A 12,487-nucleotide genomic window follows, 5' to 3' on the forward strand; every position below is an offset into this window, starting at 1 on the left:
GACCACGAGACCGACGACCACAAGAAGTTAACAGTCTGATGCCTTGAGATAGAAGCTGTTTTTCAGTCTCTCGGTCCCTGCTTTGATGCACCTGTACTGACCTCGCCTTCTGGATGATAGCGGCGTGAACAGGCAGTGGCTCGGGTGGTTGTTGTCCTTGATGATCTTTATGGCCGTTCTGCTGACATCGGGTGGTGTAGGTGTCCTGGAGGGCAGGTAGTTTGCCCCCGGTGATGCGTTGTGCAGACCTCACTACCCTCTGAAGAGCCTTACGATTGTGGGCGGAGCAGTTGCCGTACCAGGCGGTGATACAGCCCGACAGGATGCTCTCGATTGTGCATCTGTAAAGGTTTGAGTGCTTTTGGTGACAAGCCGAATTTCTTCAGCCTGCTGAGGTTGAAGAGGCGCTGCTGCGCCTTTTTCACAACGCTTTCTGTGTGGGTGGACCAATTCAGTTTGTCCGTGATCCGTATACGCAGAGGAACTTAAAACTTACTACCCTGTCCACTACTGTCCCGTCGATGTGGATAGGCTGGTGCTCCCTCTGCTATTTCCTGAAGTCCATGATCATGTCCTTTGTTTTGTTGACGTTGAGTGTGAGATTATTTTCCTGACACCACACTCCGAGGGCCCTCACCTCCTCCCTGTAGGCCGTCTCGTCATTGTTGGTAATCAAGCCTACCACTGTAGTGTCGTCTGCAAACTTGATGATTGAGTTGGAGGCGTGCATGGCCACGCAGTCGTGGGTGAATAGGGAGTACAGGAGAGGGCTCAGAACGCACCCTTGTGGGGCCACAGTGTTGAGGATCAACGGGGTGGAGATGTTGTTATCTACCCTCACCACCTGGGGGTAGCCCGTCAGGAAGTCCATTACCCAGTTGCGCAGGGCGGGGTCGAGACCCAGGGTCTCGAGCTTGATGARGAGTTTGGAGGGTACTATGGTGTTAAATGCTGAGCTGTAGTCGATGAACAGCATTCTCACATAGGTATTCCTCTTGTCCAGATGGGTTAGGTCAGTGTACAGTGTGGTTGCGATTGCGTCGTCTGTGGACCTATTGGGGCGGTAAGCAAATTGGAGTGGGTCTAGGGTGTCAGATAGGGTGGAGGTGATATGGTCCTTGACTAGTCTCTCAAAGCACTTCATGATGACGGAAGTGAGTGCTACGGGCGGTAGTCGTGTAGCTCAGTTACCTTAGCTTTCTTGGGAACAGMAAAAATGGTGGCCCTCTTGAAGCATGTGGGAACAGCAGACTGGGATAAYGATTGATTGAATATGTCCGTAAACACACCAGCCAGCTGGTCTGCGCATGCTTTGAGGACTCGGCTGGGAATGGCGTCTGGGCCTGCAGCCTTGCGAGGGTTAACACGTTTAAATGTTTTACTCACGTCAGCTGCAGTGAAGGAGAGTCCACAGGTTTTGGTAGCGGGCTGTGTCAGTGGCACTGTATTGTCCTCAAAGCGAGCAAAGAAGTTGTTTAGTCTGTCTGGGAGCAAGACATCCTGGTCCGCGACGGGGCTGGTTTTCTTTTTGTAATCCGTGATTGACTGTAGACCCTGCCACATACCTCTTGTGTCTGAGCTGTTGAATTGCGACTCTACTTTGTCTCTATACTGACGCTTAGCTTGTTTGATTGCTTTGCGGAGGGAATAGCTAAACTGTTTTGCATTCGGTCATGTTTCCGGTCACCTTGCCCTGGTTAAAAGCAGTGGTTTGCGCTTTCAGTTTTGCGCGAATGCTGCCATCAATCCACGGTTTCTGGCTTGGGAATGTTTTAATAGTTGCTGTGGGTACGACATCGCCGATGCACTTGCTAATAAACTCGCTCACCGAATCAGCGTATTCGTCAATGTTTTTGTTTGACGCAGTGCGGACCATATCCCAATCCACGTGATRGAAGCAATCTTGAAGCGTGGAATCAGATTGGTCGGACCAGCGTTGAACAGACCTGAGCGCGGGAGCTTCCTGTTTTAGTCTKTGTCTATAGGCTGGGAGCAACAAAATGGAGTCGTGGTCAGCTTTTCCAAAAGGAGGGCGGGGGAGGTCCTTATATGCGTCGAGGAAGTTAGAATAACAATGATCTAGGGTTTTACCAGCCRTGGTAGCACAATCGATATGCTAATAGAATTTAGGGAGTCTTGTTTTCAGATTAGCCTTGTTAAAATCCCCAGCTACAATGAATGCAGCCTCAGGATATGTGGTTTCCAGTTTACATAGAGTCAAATAAAGTTCGTTCAGGGCCGTCGATGTGTCTGCTTGGGGGGGAATATAAGCGGCTGTGATTATAATCGAAGAGAATTCTCTTGGTAGATAATGCGGTCGACATTTGATTGTGAGGAATTCTAAGTCAGATGAACAGAAGGACTTGAGTTCCTGTATGTTGTTATGATCACAACACGTCTCGTTAATCATAAGGCATACCCCCCCGCCCCTCTTCTTACCAGAAAGATGTMTGTTTCTGTCMGCGCGATGCGTGAAGAAACCAGCTGGCTGTACCGACTCCGATAGCGTGTCTCGAGTGAGCCATGTTTCCATGAAGCAAAGAACGTTACAGTCTCTTATGTCTCTCTGGAATGCTACCCTGGCTCGGATTTCATCAACCTTGTTGTCAAGAGACTGGACATTGGCGAGTAGTATGCTCGGGAGCGGTGCGCGATGTGCCCGTCTCCGYAGCCTGACCAGAAGACCGCTTCGTCTGCCCCTTTTACGGCGACGTTGTTTTGGTTCGCCGGCTGGGATCCGATCCATTGTCCTGGGTGCTGGGCAGAACAGAGGATCCGCTTCGGGAAGTCGTATTCCTAGTCGTAATGATGGTGAGTTGACGTTGCTCTTATATCCAGTAGTTCCTCCCGACTGTACGTAATAAAACCTAAGATTACCTGGGGTACCAATGTAAGAAATAACACGTAAAAAAAACAAAATACCTCATAGTTTCCTAGGAACGCGAATCAAGGCGGCCATCTCTGTCGGCGCCGGAAGTTTATCATGTCTTTGCAGGGGGACTCTGCAAAGACGATCCTCGATCCTTGATCGTAGTGCTAGTAGAAAGGTAATATTTGCGATGCATTGGAAACATAGAGCTAGATAGAGGACTCATCTTCATGTCTTTATACCATTGAGGCTACAACCCATAGGAATCCCCACTCAGTTAAATTTGAGTAATTTAGCAGAAACTCTTATCCAGAGCAATTTGCAGGAGCAATTAGGGTTAAGTGCCTTGCTTAAGGGCACKGATTTTTCACTTAGTCGGCTCTGGGATTTGAACCAGCGGCCTTTCGGTTACTGGCCCAATGCTCTTAACCGCTAGGCTACCAGTTGACTAATTTAAAATGGCGGAATCATGGTGGAAGCCCTCAATTGCAATGTCCATGCTAAAACAGGTTATATTCATGATGTGTCCTCTATCTATCTCTATGGTTGGAATGCAAAAACAAGATGGTGCAGACTAACTACATCACTTGCCGTTTAAACGCACATTGATGTTGTGTATAACGTTAGACATTTCTGCCTCCAAACATAGAGCATCTATATACTTTGCCTCTTCCTCTCTGATCCAAATGCATTTGATATTAATAGTCAATTCAAGGTATACGTCCTGGCAAAAAATGATTAATGTATCGACAAAGTTTCACCTTTGTTAGTAGAGTCTGTCTTTTTGAAAGGTGACTGACAAAAACATGAATAAGAAAACGAAGTTTAATATMTTATGTGCATTCATTGCATGTTTCACAAGGGTTATAATAATCCAGAAAACATATTAGCCTAAATATGAACAGCATGTTAATCCAGTAATGTCAATGTAGGTCTATGTCTTGATGTCACAAGATATGATTTAAATGTATTTTATTTGACCATGCATCCCACCCCATATCAAATAAGAAAAGGAAGTTAATATTCAACCGGTATATCCAATGGTTAAGGTTAGGCATAGGGATAAAAATGGGCTAAGAATAGGGCTACATTTAAGGTCAGGATTAGGGTAACGTTAGGCATTGGTTAACTTTCCCCCATCCAAACCGATCTGACACCCAATGAAGAGAGAGATGTACGCTGTCTAGAGCCTGAATACAAATTTGACTGAGATTTTACAACCACAAAAAATACTGATCAAAGGACAATCTGTTGTGTATTGCAACATGTCGTTTGACTTTTGTCTGCTGTAGTAACGTATGTCACTGCCTCTCCTGGTAATTCCATCCAAAACCTAAAATACATCTGCAAATGCCATTCATTCAATGACGGGACTTCTGTTAAACAGAAAGTTGAATGTTTATGTGAAACTGTTCAATGTCTTCAAATGTTATGTAGCCTAATAGTGCTTTTCATTTCGACTGTAGAGACTGGTGATAATGGAAATGGATCCCTATCAGATATATAGGACATTTGTGTATGTGTGTGTGTGTGTGTGTTGGGGGGTGGGGGGTGGGGGGGGTGTGTGGAAATGTGGGTGCACGTGACAATGTTTTCAGGAACTGTACCCCAGCTGCCGGGGTAGTCTAAAATTAATCTCTCTCTTTATTGGCCATCAGGCCCAAAGCCTTTTTATGGGTGTGTGTTTGTGCTATGTGAGTGCCCCAACAGGGGTTCGCTTCTCGTGACCAGAAATGTTCTAACCTGAGAGACAGATCCAGACATACAGAGGCAGCCTACTACTAAAGGACCAGGTGAGTCACTATACACACAAACACACAGGCGGCAGCTGAGACTAACATCGTCTCACAACACATTACACAACACATTACACAACACATAGGCTCACTCCTATGAAACGTGACTGAGAATTGCACAAGCTTTGCATACTGTGGCAAGCATAAATAACTCTAAAACATTTAAACACACAGAGCTTTTATTTTATGAATATGACACCATTGCGTCTACATATAAGCCTACCGTTTAAAATGTTCATGGTATTGAACCACAATGTCTTTCTAGTCACCCACATGACATGCTCATTTTACTGAGGGTAAAGGATTGTGAAAGTGTGCAGAATGGGTATTCATAGAATAATAGAAGACTGGTTGGTTCTTACTAACTTACYTCCACTTTGTTCAAAAGGTTGTCTTTTTACTATGATAAAGTGGTACAAGTATTTTGAGTGCGTATCATACTACAATTTGTTTCTATCCAGGTCCTCGTAAAATATTTGTGTTGAACTCAATAATTTAGTAATGATGATCTCTTACTAGGTTGTATTGATGGAAATGAAGTGGTCGCCAAGTCTGGTCCTAGAGAACAGGTTATGCTTTGGAAACAGCCAAAACACCTGATTTAACTAAAGGTCTTGATTATGTATTTCGATATATGACTTTGGATGCATTAGGTGTGCTAGTGCTGAACTGGAACAAAAGCCTGCACTCCAAGACCAGGGTTAGTAGCTACAGCATATTAGGCATATTATAGATCCCCCACTCAGGTTCTAAGTGGTAGAGTGTAAAGGTTTTGTTCCTCCAATCACACACCTGTTTCAAATAATCAATAACATTATGTAATATCATGGTCTGATCATTATTTATTTTGTCTGGACCCAGATAAGCTGATGCATGTGTTACTAGTGCTGAGACGGAACTAAAGCTTGTATTGGTAATGAGGTGTATGTTTGTGTTTCCCTCGCAGGCAGCCATGTCGGTCTCTCAGATCACCCCCACCCTGTTCCTGAGTGGAGCAGACGCCCCCCTCAACCAGGCCCTGGTCTCCCGCAAGGGCATTACCCTCATCATCAATGCCACCCTCAACCACGCCTGCCCAGTCTACCCAGGCGTGGAGTGCCTGCGTGTGCCCGTCTCCGACCTGCCCAGCGCCCGTCTGGGCGACCACTTTGACCGTGTGGCAGAGCGCATCCACAGCAACCGGACYGGTGGTACGCTGGTGCATTGTGCGGCTGGCATGAGCCGCTCGCCGGCCCTGGTCATAGCATACCTAATGCGCTACCGGGGCGTGACTCTGTGCCGGGCCCACGCATGGGTGCAGGAGAGTCGGCCGTACGTACGACTCAACGCGGGTTTCTGGMCGCAGCTACTAGAGTTTGAGAAGAGGCTCTATGGGAAGAATACGGTTAAGGTGGCTGCGCCCATGCCGCCCCTGTCGCCATGGACACTGCGGTCATCATGGACACAGCGGTCACCACCGCTGTTGCCCGGGTCACCGTTGTTGTCGTCTTTGTCGCAGGCCAAGAGGTTGAAGAAGGGTAGGCTTGTAAGGAAGTAGTAGGGAGGGGAGTTTGCTTTTCTGTCTGAAGATGTGAGGGAAGAACTTACAGCCCTACTGCCTGAGGATGTAAACCAGGGAAGCAGGCATGTCCCCTGCCTTGATTTGATAAGGGAAATATAGTACAATAATAATCTTTATATATATGTACACTGAACCAAAATATAAACACAACATGCAACAATTTCTAAGATTTTACTGAGTTACAGTTCATATAAGGAAATCATTCAATTTAAATAAATTCATTAGGTCSTAATCTATGGTWTTCACATYACTGAGAATACAGATATGCATCTGTTGGTCACAGACACCATAAAGAAAGGTAGGGGCGTGAATCAGAAAACCAGTCAGTATATGGTGTGACCACGTTTCGCCTCATGTATCGCGACAGATGAGTTGATCAGGCTGTTGATTGTGGCCTGTTGAATGTTGTCCCACTCCTCTGCAATGGCTATGCGAAGTTGCTGGATATTGGTGGAAACTGGAACGCGCTCTCGTACACGTCGATCCAAAGCGTCCCAAAAWTGCTCAATTGGTGACATGTCTGGTGAGTATTGTGTACAGATTCTTGCGACATGGAGCCGCGCCTTATCATGAGGTGATGGCGGCGGATGAATACCACGACAATGGGCCTCAGGATCTCGTCACGGTATCTCTGTGGTTTCAAATTGCAATTGATAAAATGCAATTGTGTTTGTTGTCCATAGCTTATGCCTGCCCATACTATAACCCCACCGCCACCATGGGGAACTCTGTTCACAACGTTGATATCAACAAACCGCTTGCCCACACGACTCAATACACGCTGTCTTCCTGGTACAGTTGAAACCAGTATTCCTGGTACAGTTGAAACCAGMAGTCATCCGTGAAAAGCACACMTCTCCAGCGTGCCAGTGGCCATCGAATGTGAGCATTTGCCCACTGAGGTCGGTTACAATGCCGAACTGCAGTCAGGTAAAGATCCTGGTGAGGGCGACGAGCWCGCAGATCACCRTGACACAGTTTCTTACAGTTTGTGATGAAATTCTTCAGTTGTGCAAACCCCCAGTTTCATCAGCTGTTTGGGTGGCTGGTCTCAGACGATCCCGTAGGTGAAGATGCCGGATGTGGAGGTGCTGGACTGGCTTGSTTACTCGTTGTCTGCGGTTGTGAGGCTGGTTGGACGTACTGCCAAATTCTCTAAAACGCTGGTGTATGTTAGAGAAATTAGAGARATTATCTGGAAACCGATTTGGTGGACATTTCTTGGGTCAGCACACCAATTGCACGCTCCCTCAYAACTTGAGATATCTGTGGCATTGTGTTGTGTGACAAAAGTGCACATTTTAAAGTGGCCTTTTATTGTCCCCAGCACAAGGTGTAATGATGATCATGTTGTTTAATCAGCTTCTTGATATGCCACACCTGTCAGGTGGTTGGATTATCCTGGCAAAGGAGAAATGCTCACTAACTCACTACAAATTTGTGCAAAAAATGTATATGTTTTAGCTCATGAAACATTGGACCAACACTTTACATGTTGCGTTTATATTTTTGTTCAGTGTATATATATATATATATATATATATATATATATACAGTACCAGTCAAAAGTTTGGACACATCTACTCATTCATAGGTTTTTCTTTATTTTTACTATTTTCTACATTGTAGAATAATGGTGAAGACACCAAAGAAATCCCACAAATTAACTTTTAACAAGGCACACCTGTTAATTGAAATGCATTCCAGGTGACTACCTCATGAAGCTGGTTGAGAGAATGCCAAGAGTGTGCAAAGCTGTTATCAAGGCAAAGGGTGGCTAATTTGAAATACATGTTTKTAATATTTTTTMGGTTACTACATGATTCCATATGTGTTATTTCATAGTTTTGATGTCTTCATTATTATTCTACAATGTAGAAAATAGTTCAATAAAGAAAACCCTTGAATGAGTAGCTGTGTCKAAACATTTGACTGGTACTGTTTTGTATATATATATTATTATTATTATTATATATATTTTTTAAAGTATATTGGAATTCCACTCCCCTTCCATATTATTATGTTTAAATGCAGATAGGAATGAGAGGGGGAGAAAGTTGAGGTGAAACACAGCACAGGACATTTAAGAGGCATTTTGTGGTCCAGAGTTGGCAGCGCCACCTCTGCACAAAAATGTGTATTCCACTACCTGAGGAAGAATGCGGACAGCAAATCTTCTGCCTAAAGTAATGAGGGAATTGTTATGGCCATCTTTCTCGCTATAAGGGGAGTTCAAGTTAATTTAAGTCATTAACATTCAACAATTGATCTTTGAATTGTGGGATGAAAAAAATATATACTAATAGAAAAACACAAACAAACAACAATGCAACACACATTTAGGGAACTATTGTTGTTGGCTGTTGCTTGTGTTCACTGCTGTGGAATCTTGTTCTTTAGGAGTTTTCCTAGGTTCTTCCTGAAGTTTAAAACTGTACATGACAGTGGAGTAAGATCTTCTTCACATTCACATTATCTCAAGGATGTCCAGTAAGGACTAAGCCTGGAACTACAGTTTTTTTTTAGTATGTGATTGTTGTTGTTGCATTTATGTAATTTGTAATGCCTTGTTTTATTGCTGGATATGAACATCAACCCTTTTAAAGTTAAAGCGTGTAAAATGTGTAGACGTACCCATGACATTATGTTTGACATCATTATATTTCAGGAGGCCTTTTATGTAGAGGCCTTTGTTCTTAATGTTTACAGCTCAATGCTAGGCCCTTTCTGCAGTGGGGTGGTTTTGCAACTCAGGGCCCATTATCAAATGAAAATCTGGATGATTCCACGCCAGTGGAAGCAGAACATATTTTGGGTATTGCAGATTCTGGCAATTCTCACATAGAAACTAAATTAGGAGGATGTTTGAAATGTTAATTTTTTCTGTCACAAACCATTTTTGGGAAAATCATTATGAAAGTGACAATTTTATGCCCTACACATGCCTCCTGTAAAGCCCTAAATACATGATACAAACATATTGGTGTCATTATGCTCCTTATACTGTAGTGTGCTGTAACATATGGAGTATGTCTAGATTCTGAAATACAAATGCTCACATTCATTTATTCAACATAAAAAAATATTTATATAAATATCTCAAAACGATCATTTTTGATTTTGTTAATTTTTACACAACTTCCATAAATCCCATATCCAACCTAGCAGGTCTCACTGAGGGCGCTTTCACATATTTCTGTATGATCTGGATCCTGGAGCGGTTGATATCCTGATCCACGCTAAAAAGCATATGTGAAACGTGAACGAATCCTGGCACAAATAAATCCTGGACCCTGCAAGGGCTGTGGGTCAGAGATCCAGTACCAGGGTACCAGGTATTGTGACACGGCAACACCCTGTGCTGATGTTCATGTGTCATAAAACTTTTAAAATACAGGTTGCAACTGGAGCGATATTCGTTATTTTTTGTTGGTTATTCAACTTTTGTTATCCAGTTAACGTTAGCGGAAAAAAATTACATTTCAAATAAGGGCAAAGGGGTGACATGGACCGTCTGTGAAACCGAGACCTTACTGCAGATCTGGAGGAGATTATCAAGGCAGAAATGGCAAACACCCACAAAAATACGGCAAAAGGCTATTCAGGGAATGCAGAGCAGTGTAGGACAAAGATTTTTTTTTAAACTACGCTCACAATACATTTCAGCGAGGGATGCACTCAGGAAGTCGGGAAGCTCAGCAGATGAAAAGGACAAGTGTCAATATTTTGATATGATTGACACTATCATTGGCTCACGACCAACAAGCAATCCAGTCGGAACTGTGGATACATCGTCAGAGACAGTCATGTGCCTGCTGCTGCAAACAAGACACTGAACAGTTTGTCATCTGAAATTGACGATTTCTTCCKCAGTGGTAAGTTGACAGTAGGCTATGCATAGCAATGGTACACTGTAAGCTAACGTGAGCTAGCCAGCAAAAAGTAATAACTTTAGACCAAGTAACATCAGCCTGTGATTAGTCCATTGCTTACAATAACTAGCTAGCTCAGTCACATTCCAACTTTTTTTGGTTACAGTAACCAATACTGCAAATGTATTAAATGATTTGACCTTTGTTTTTTAGATGATCCTGCTTGTACTTCAGGGGATGTTATCCAGCAAGCGGGGACATGTACCACAAGTGAGGCTAGGCGGACAAAGAGGAAAAGGAAGGCACCTGACACACCAAGTACCATGGCAGCAATTGCAGACACACAGAAGAAACAATTTGAGGAGTTTATGAAGTTGGAGACTGACCGCCTCTTGAGCGAGCTTGCAGATCAACTGGTGGCATGGACAGCAAATGAGGAGAAGAGCAGTGAAAGGCAGCTTCAGCAGTGAAAATAAGATCTTTCTTACTGTGTTTCAGCACTTGGCAAACACATTTGAACGTGTGGCAGGGGACCTTGTCCTACCTCACCAAAGCTGTCCCCCAARAACATAAAGCAGGCCCAACAACACAGCGTGGTATCCCCCCACACCACCATTTGGAGCTTCAATGTATACAGCCTCAGATCTGAATCACCTTTACACCATTGAGAATGAGCTGTCAACATCCACCATGACCACATATTATCGTCTGTAGCTATCCATTGCAGAACTTTTGTCTTGTCTGACTTGATCAGATACATATAATTCWAATTTGTTCAGTTTTGGTTTTTAGATCATAAATAATATATTATTTATTTGATCAGATTTAACGAACATCAATTGATGCAAATATTTATTATATAACAATAATATCTTTATGTTACATAATAATAGCATGTTAATAATGTAATAGCCAACGATTGTCATCTTGAATAGATAAGGCCCCTGAGGCCTACTTCATGAACATGGATTACTTAAATACTACACTGAACAAAAATATATTCGCAACATGCAACAATTTTAAAGATTTTACTGAGGTACAGTTCATATAAGGAAATCAGTCAATTGAAATATATTCATTAGGCCTCAATCTATGGATTTCACATGACTGGGAATACACATATGCATATTTTGATGATAGATACTTTAAAAAAAGGTAGGGGCGTGGATCAGAAAACCAGTCAGTATCTGGTGTGACCACCATTTGTCTCACGCAGGTGAGGCAGATGAACCTGTAGCCATATTACTTCAACAGTATTTAACATTAGATTGTCTCTGGCTCGTTGAACAAGTTGTAACCTGTCCATTTGCAATGTCTTACAATGGGCATTTACCATCACGAATTAGACATGCTCTAATATACTGCAGAAATGCCCAATTGACTGGCTCGTTGAACTCGGGATGGCCGAGCAGTGACAGTGGTTCCTCTCCATCGCTCATTGGTGTTGATTTCAACCTGTCCATTTGGTGATGGTAAATCCCTCATGAAATACATTGGAAATGTACACTGTCCATTTGCAATGTATTACAATGGGCATTTACCATCACGAATTGGACATGCTCTAATATACTGCAGAAATGCCCAAATGACTGGCTCGTTGAACTCGAGATGGCCGAGCAGCAATAGTGGTTCCTCTCCATCGCTCGTTGGTGTTGATTTCAGCCTGTCCATTTGGTGATAGTAAATCCCTCATTGTACACTGTCCATTTGCAATATAAAATGTACAATGCCGATATATTATACTGCCATCAAGTCAGCCGTCAGTCAATAAGATATCATATTGACACCAAACTCACTTTGTCCAACTCTTTTAGAAGCCAACTCTCACATATTTCAGAGGCCCACAATTCATAGTGCCTTTTGTTAAAACCATTAAAAAAACATAGTTATATTCAAGCTGCGGGTCCAGTTCTGACATTATGTGTAGGCCTAAAAAAATGCACTTTTTCCGGGCGAAGCTACGGGGTCTCTGAAAGAACTATTGGACAGAAACTTTAGGGTCCATCTCTATGGGCCGAGGCGGTTTCAGTGCACCTAGTTGTGTGATTCTGGGACTTTTCTAAATGTCACCATTTTGTAATGCTCAAAATGAATTGAAGTCAATGCAAATGCACCAAGGCTTTTTATCGGTCCGAGAACCTTCTAGAGCAGGGGTCGGGAACCTTTTTGACTAAGAGAGCCATGAAAGCAAAAAATTTGGAAATTTATTTCAGTGAGAGCCATATAATATATTTTAAAAGTGAATTCAACTAAATGTCAGTATAATAAGCCTCTGAATTTATTCTTAAATAATGTTGTTATAATACTCACCATTAATGCGACTTCTGGTGCTGCATGGATTTGCTGATGTCTTTGTAGTCTGGTTGGTACTTGGTGAGGTTAAGCTTCA

General features: G+C 43.1%; 1 protein-coding gene across 1 annotated transcript; it reads left to right on the top strand.

The window, feature by feature from the left end:
- The first annotated feature begins 1,972 nt into the window (after positions 1 to 1,972).
- si:ch1073-184j22.2 (dual specificity protein phosphatase 18) lies at positions 1,973 to 9,323 on the top strand. Its single transcript, XM_023977698.2, has 2 exons — positions 1,973 to 4,662; positions 5,612 to 9,323. The coding sequence occupies exon 2, from the start codon at positions 5,618 to 5,620 to the stop codon at positions 6,200 to 6,202; it is 585 nt and encodes a 194-aa protein (XP_023833466.1). The 5' UTR covers positions 1,973 to 4,662; positions 5,612 to 5,617; the 3' UTR covers positions 6,203 to 9,323.
- Positions 9,324 to 12,487: the final 3,164 nt, after the last annotated feature.

This window comes from Salvelinus sp. IW2-2015, linkage group LG32 (assembly GCF_002910315.2).
Source record: "Salvelinus sp. IW2-2015 linkage group LG32, ASM291031v2, whole genome shotgun sequence".
Lineage (NCBI taxonomy): Eukaryota > Metazoa > Chordata > Actinopteri > Salmoniformes > Salmonidae > Salvelinus > Salvelinus sp. IW2-2015.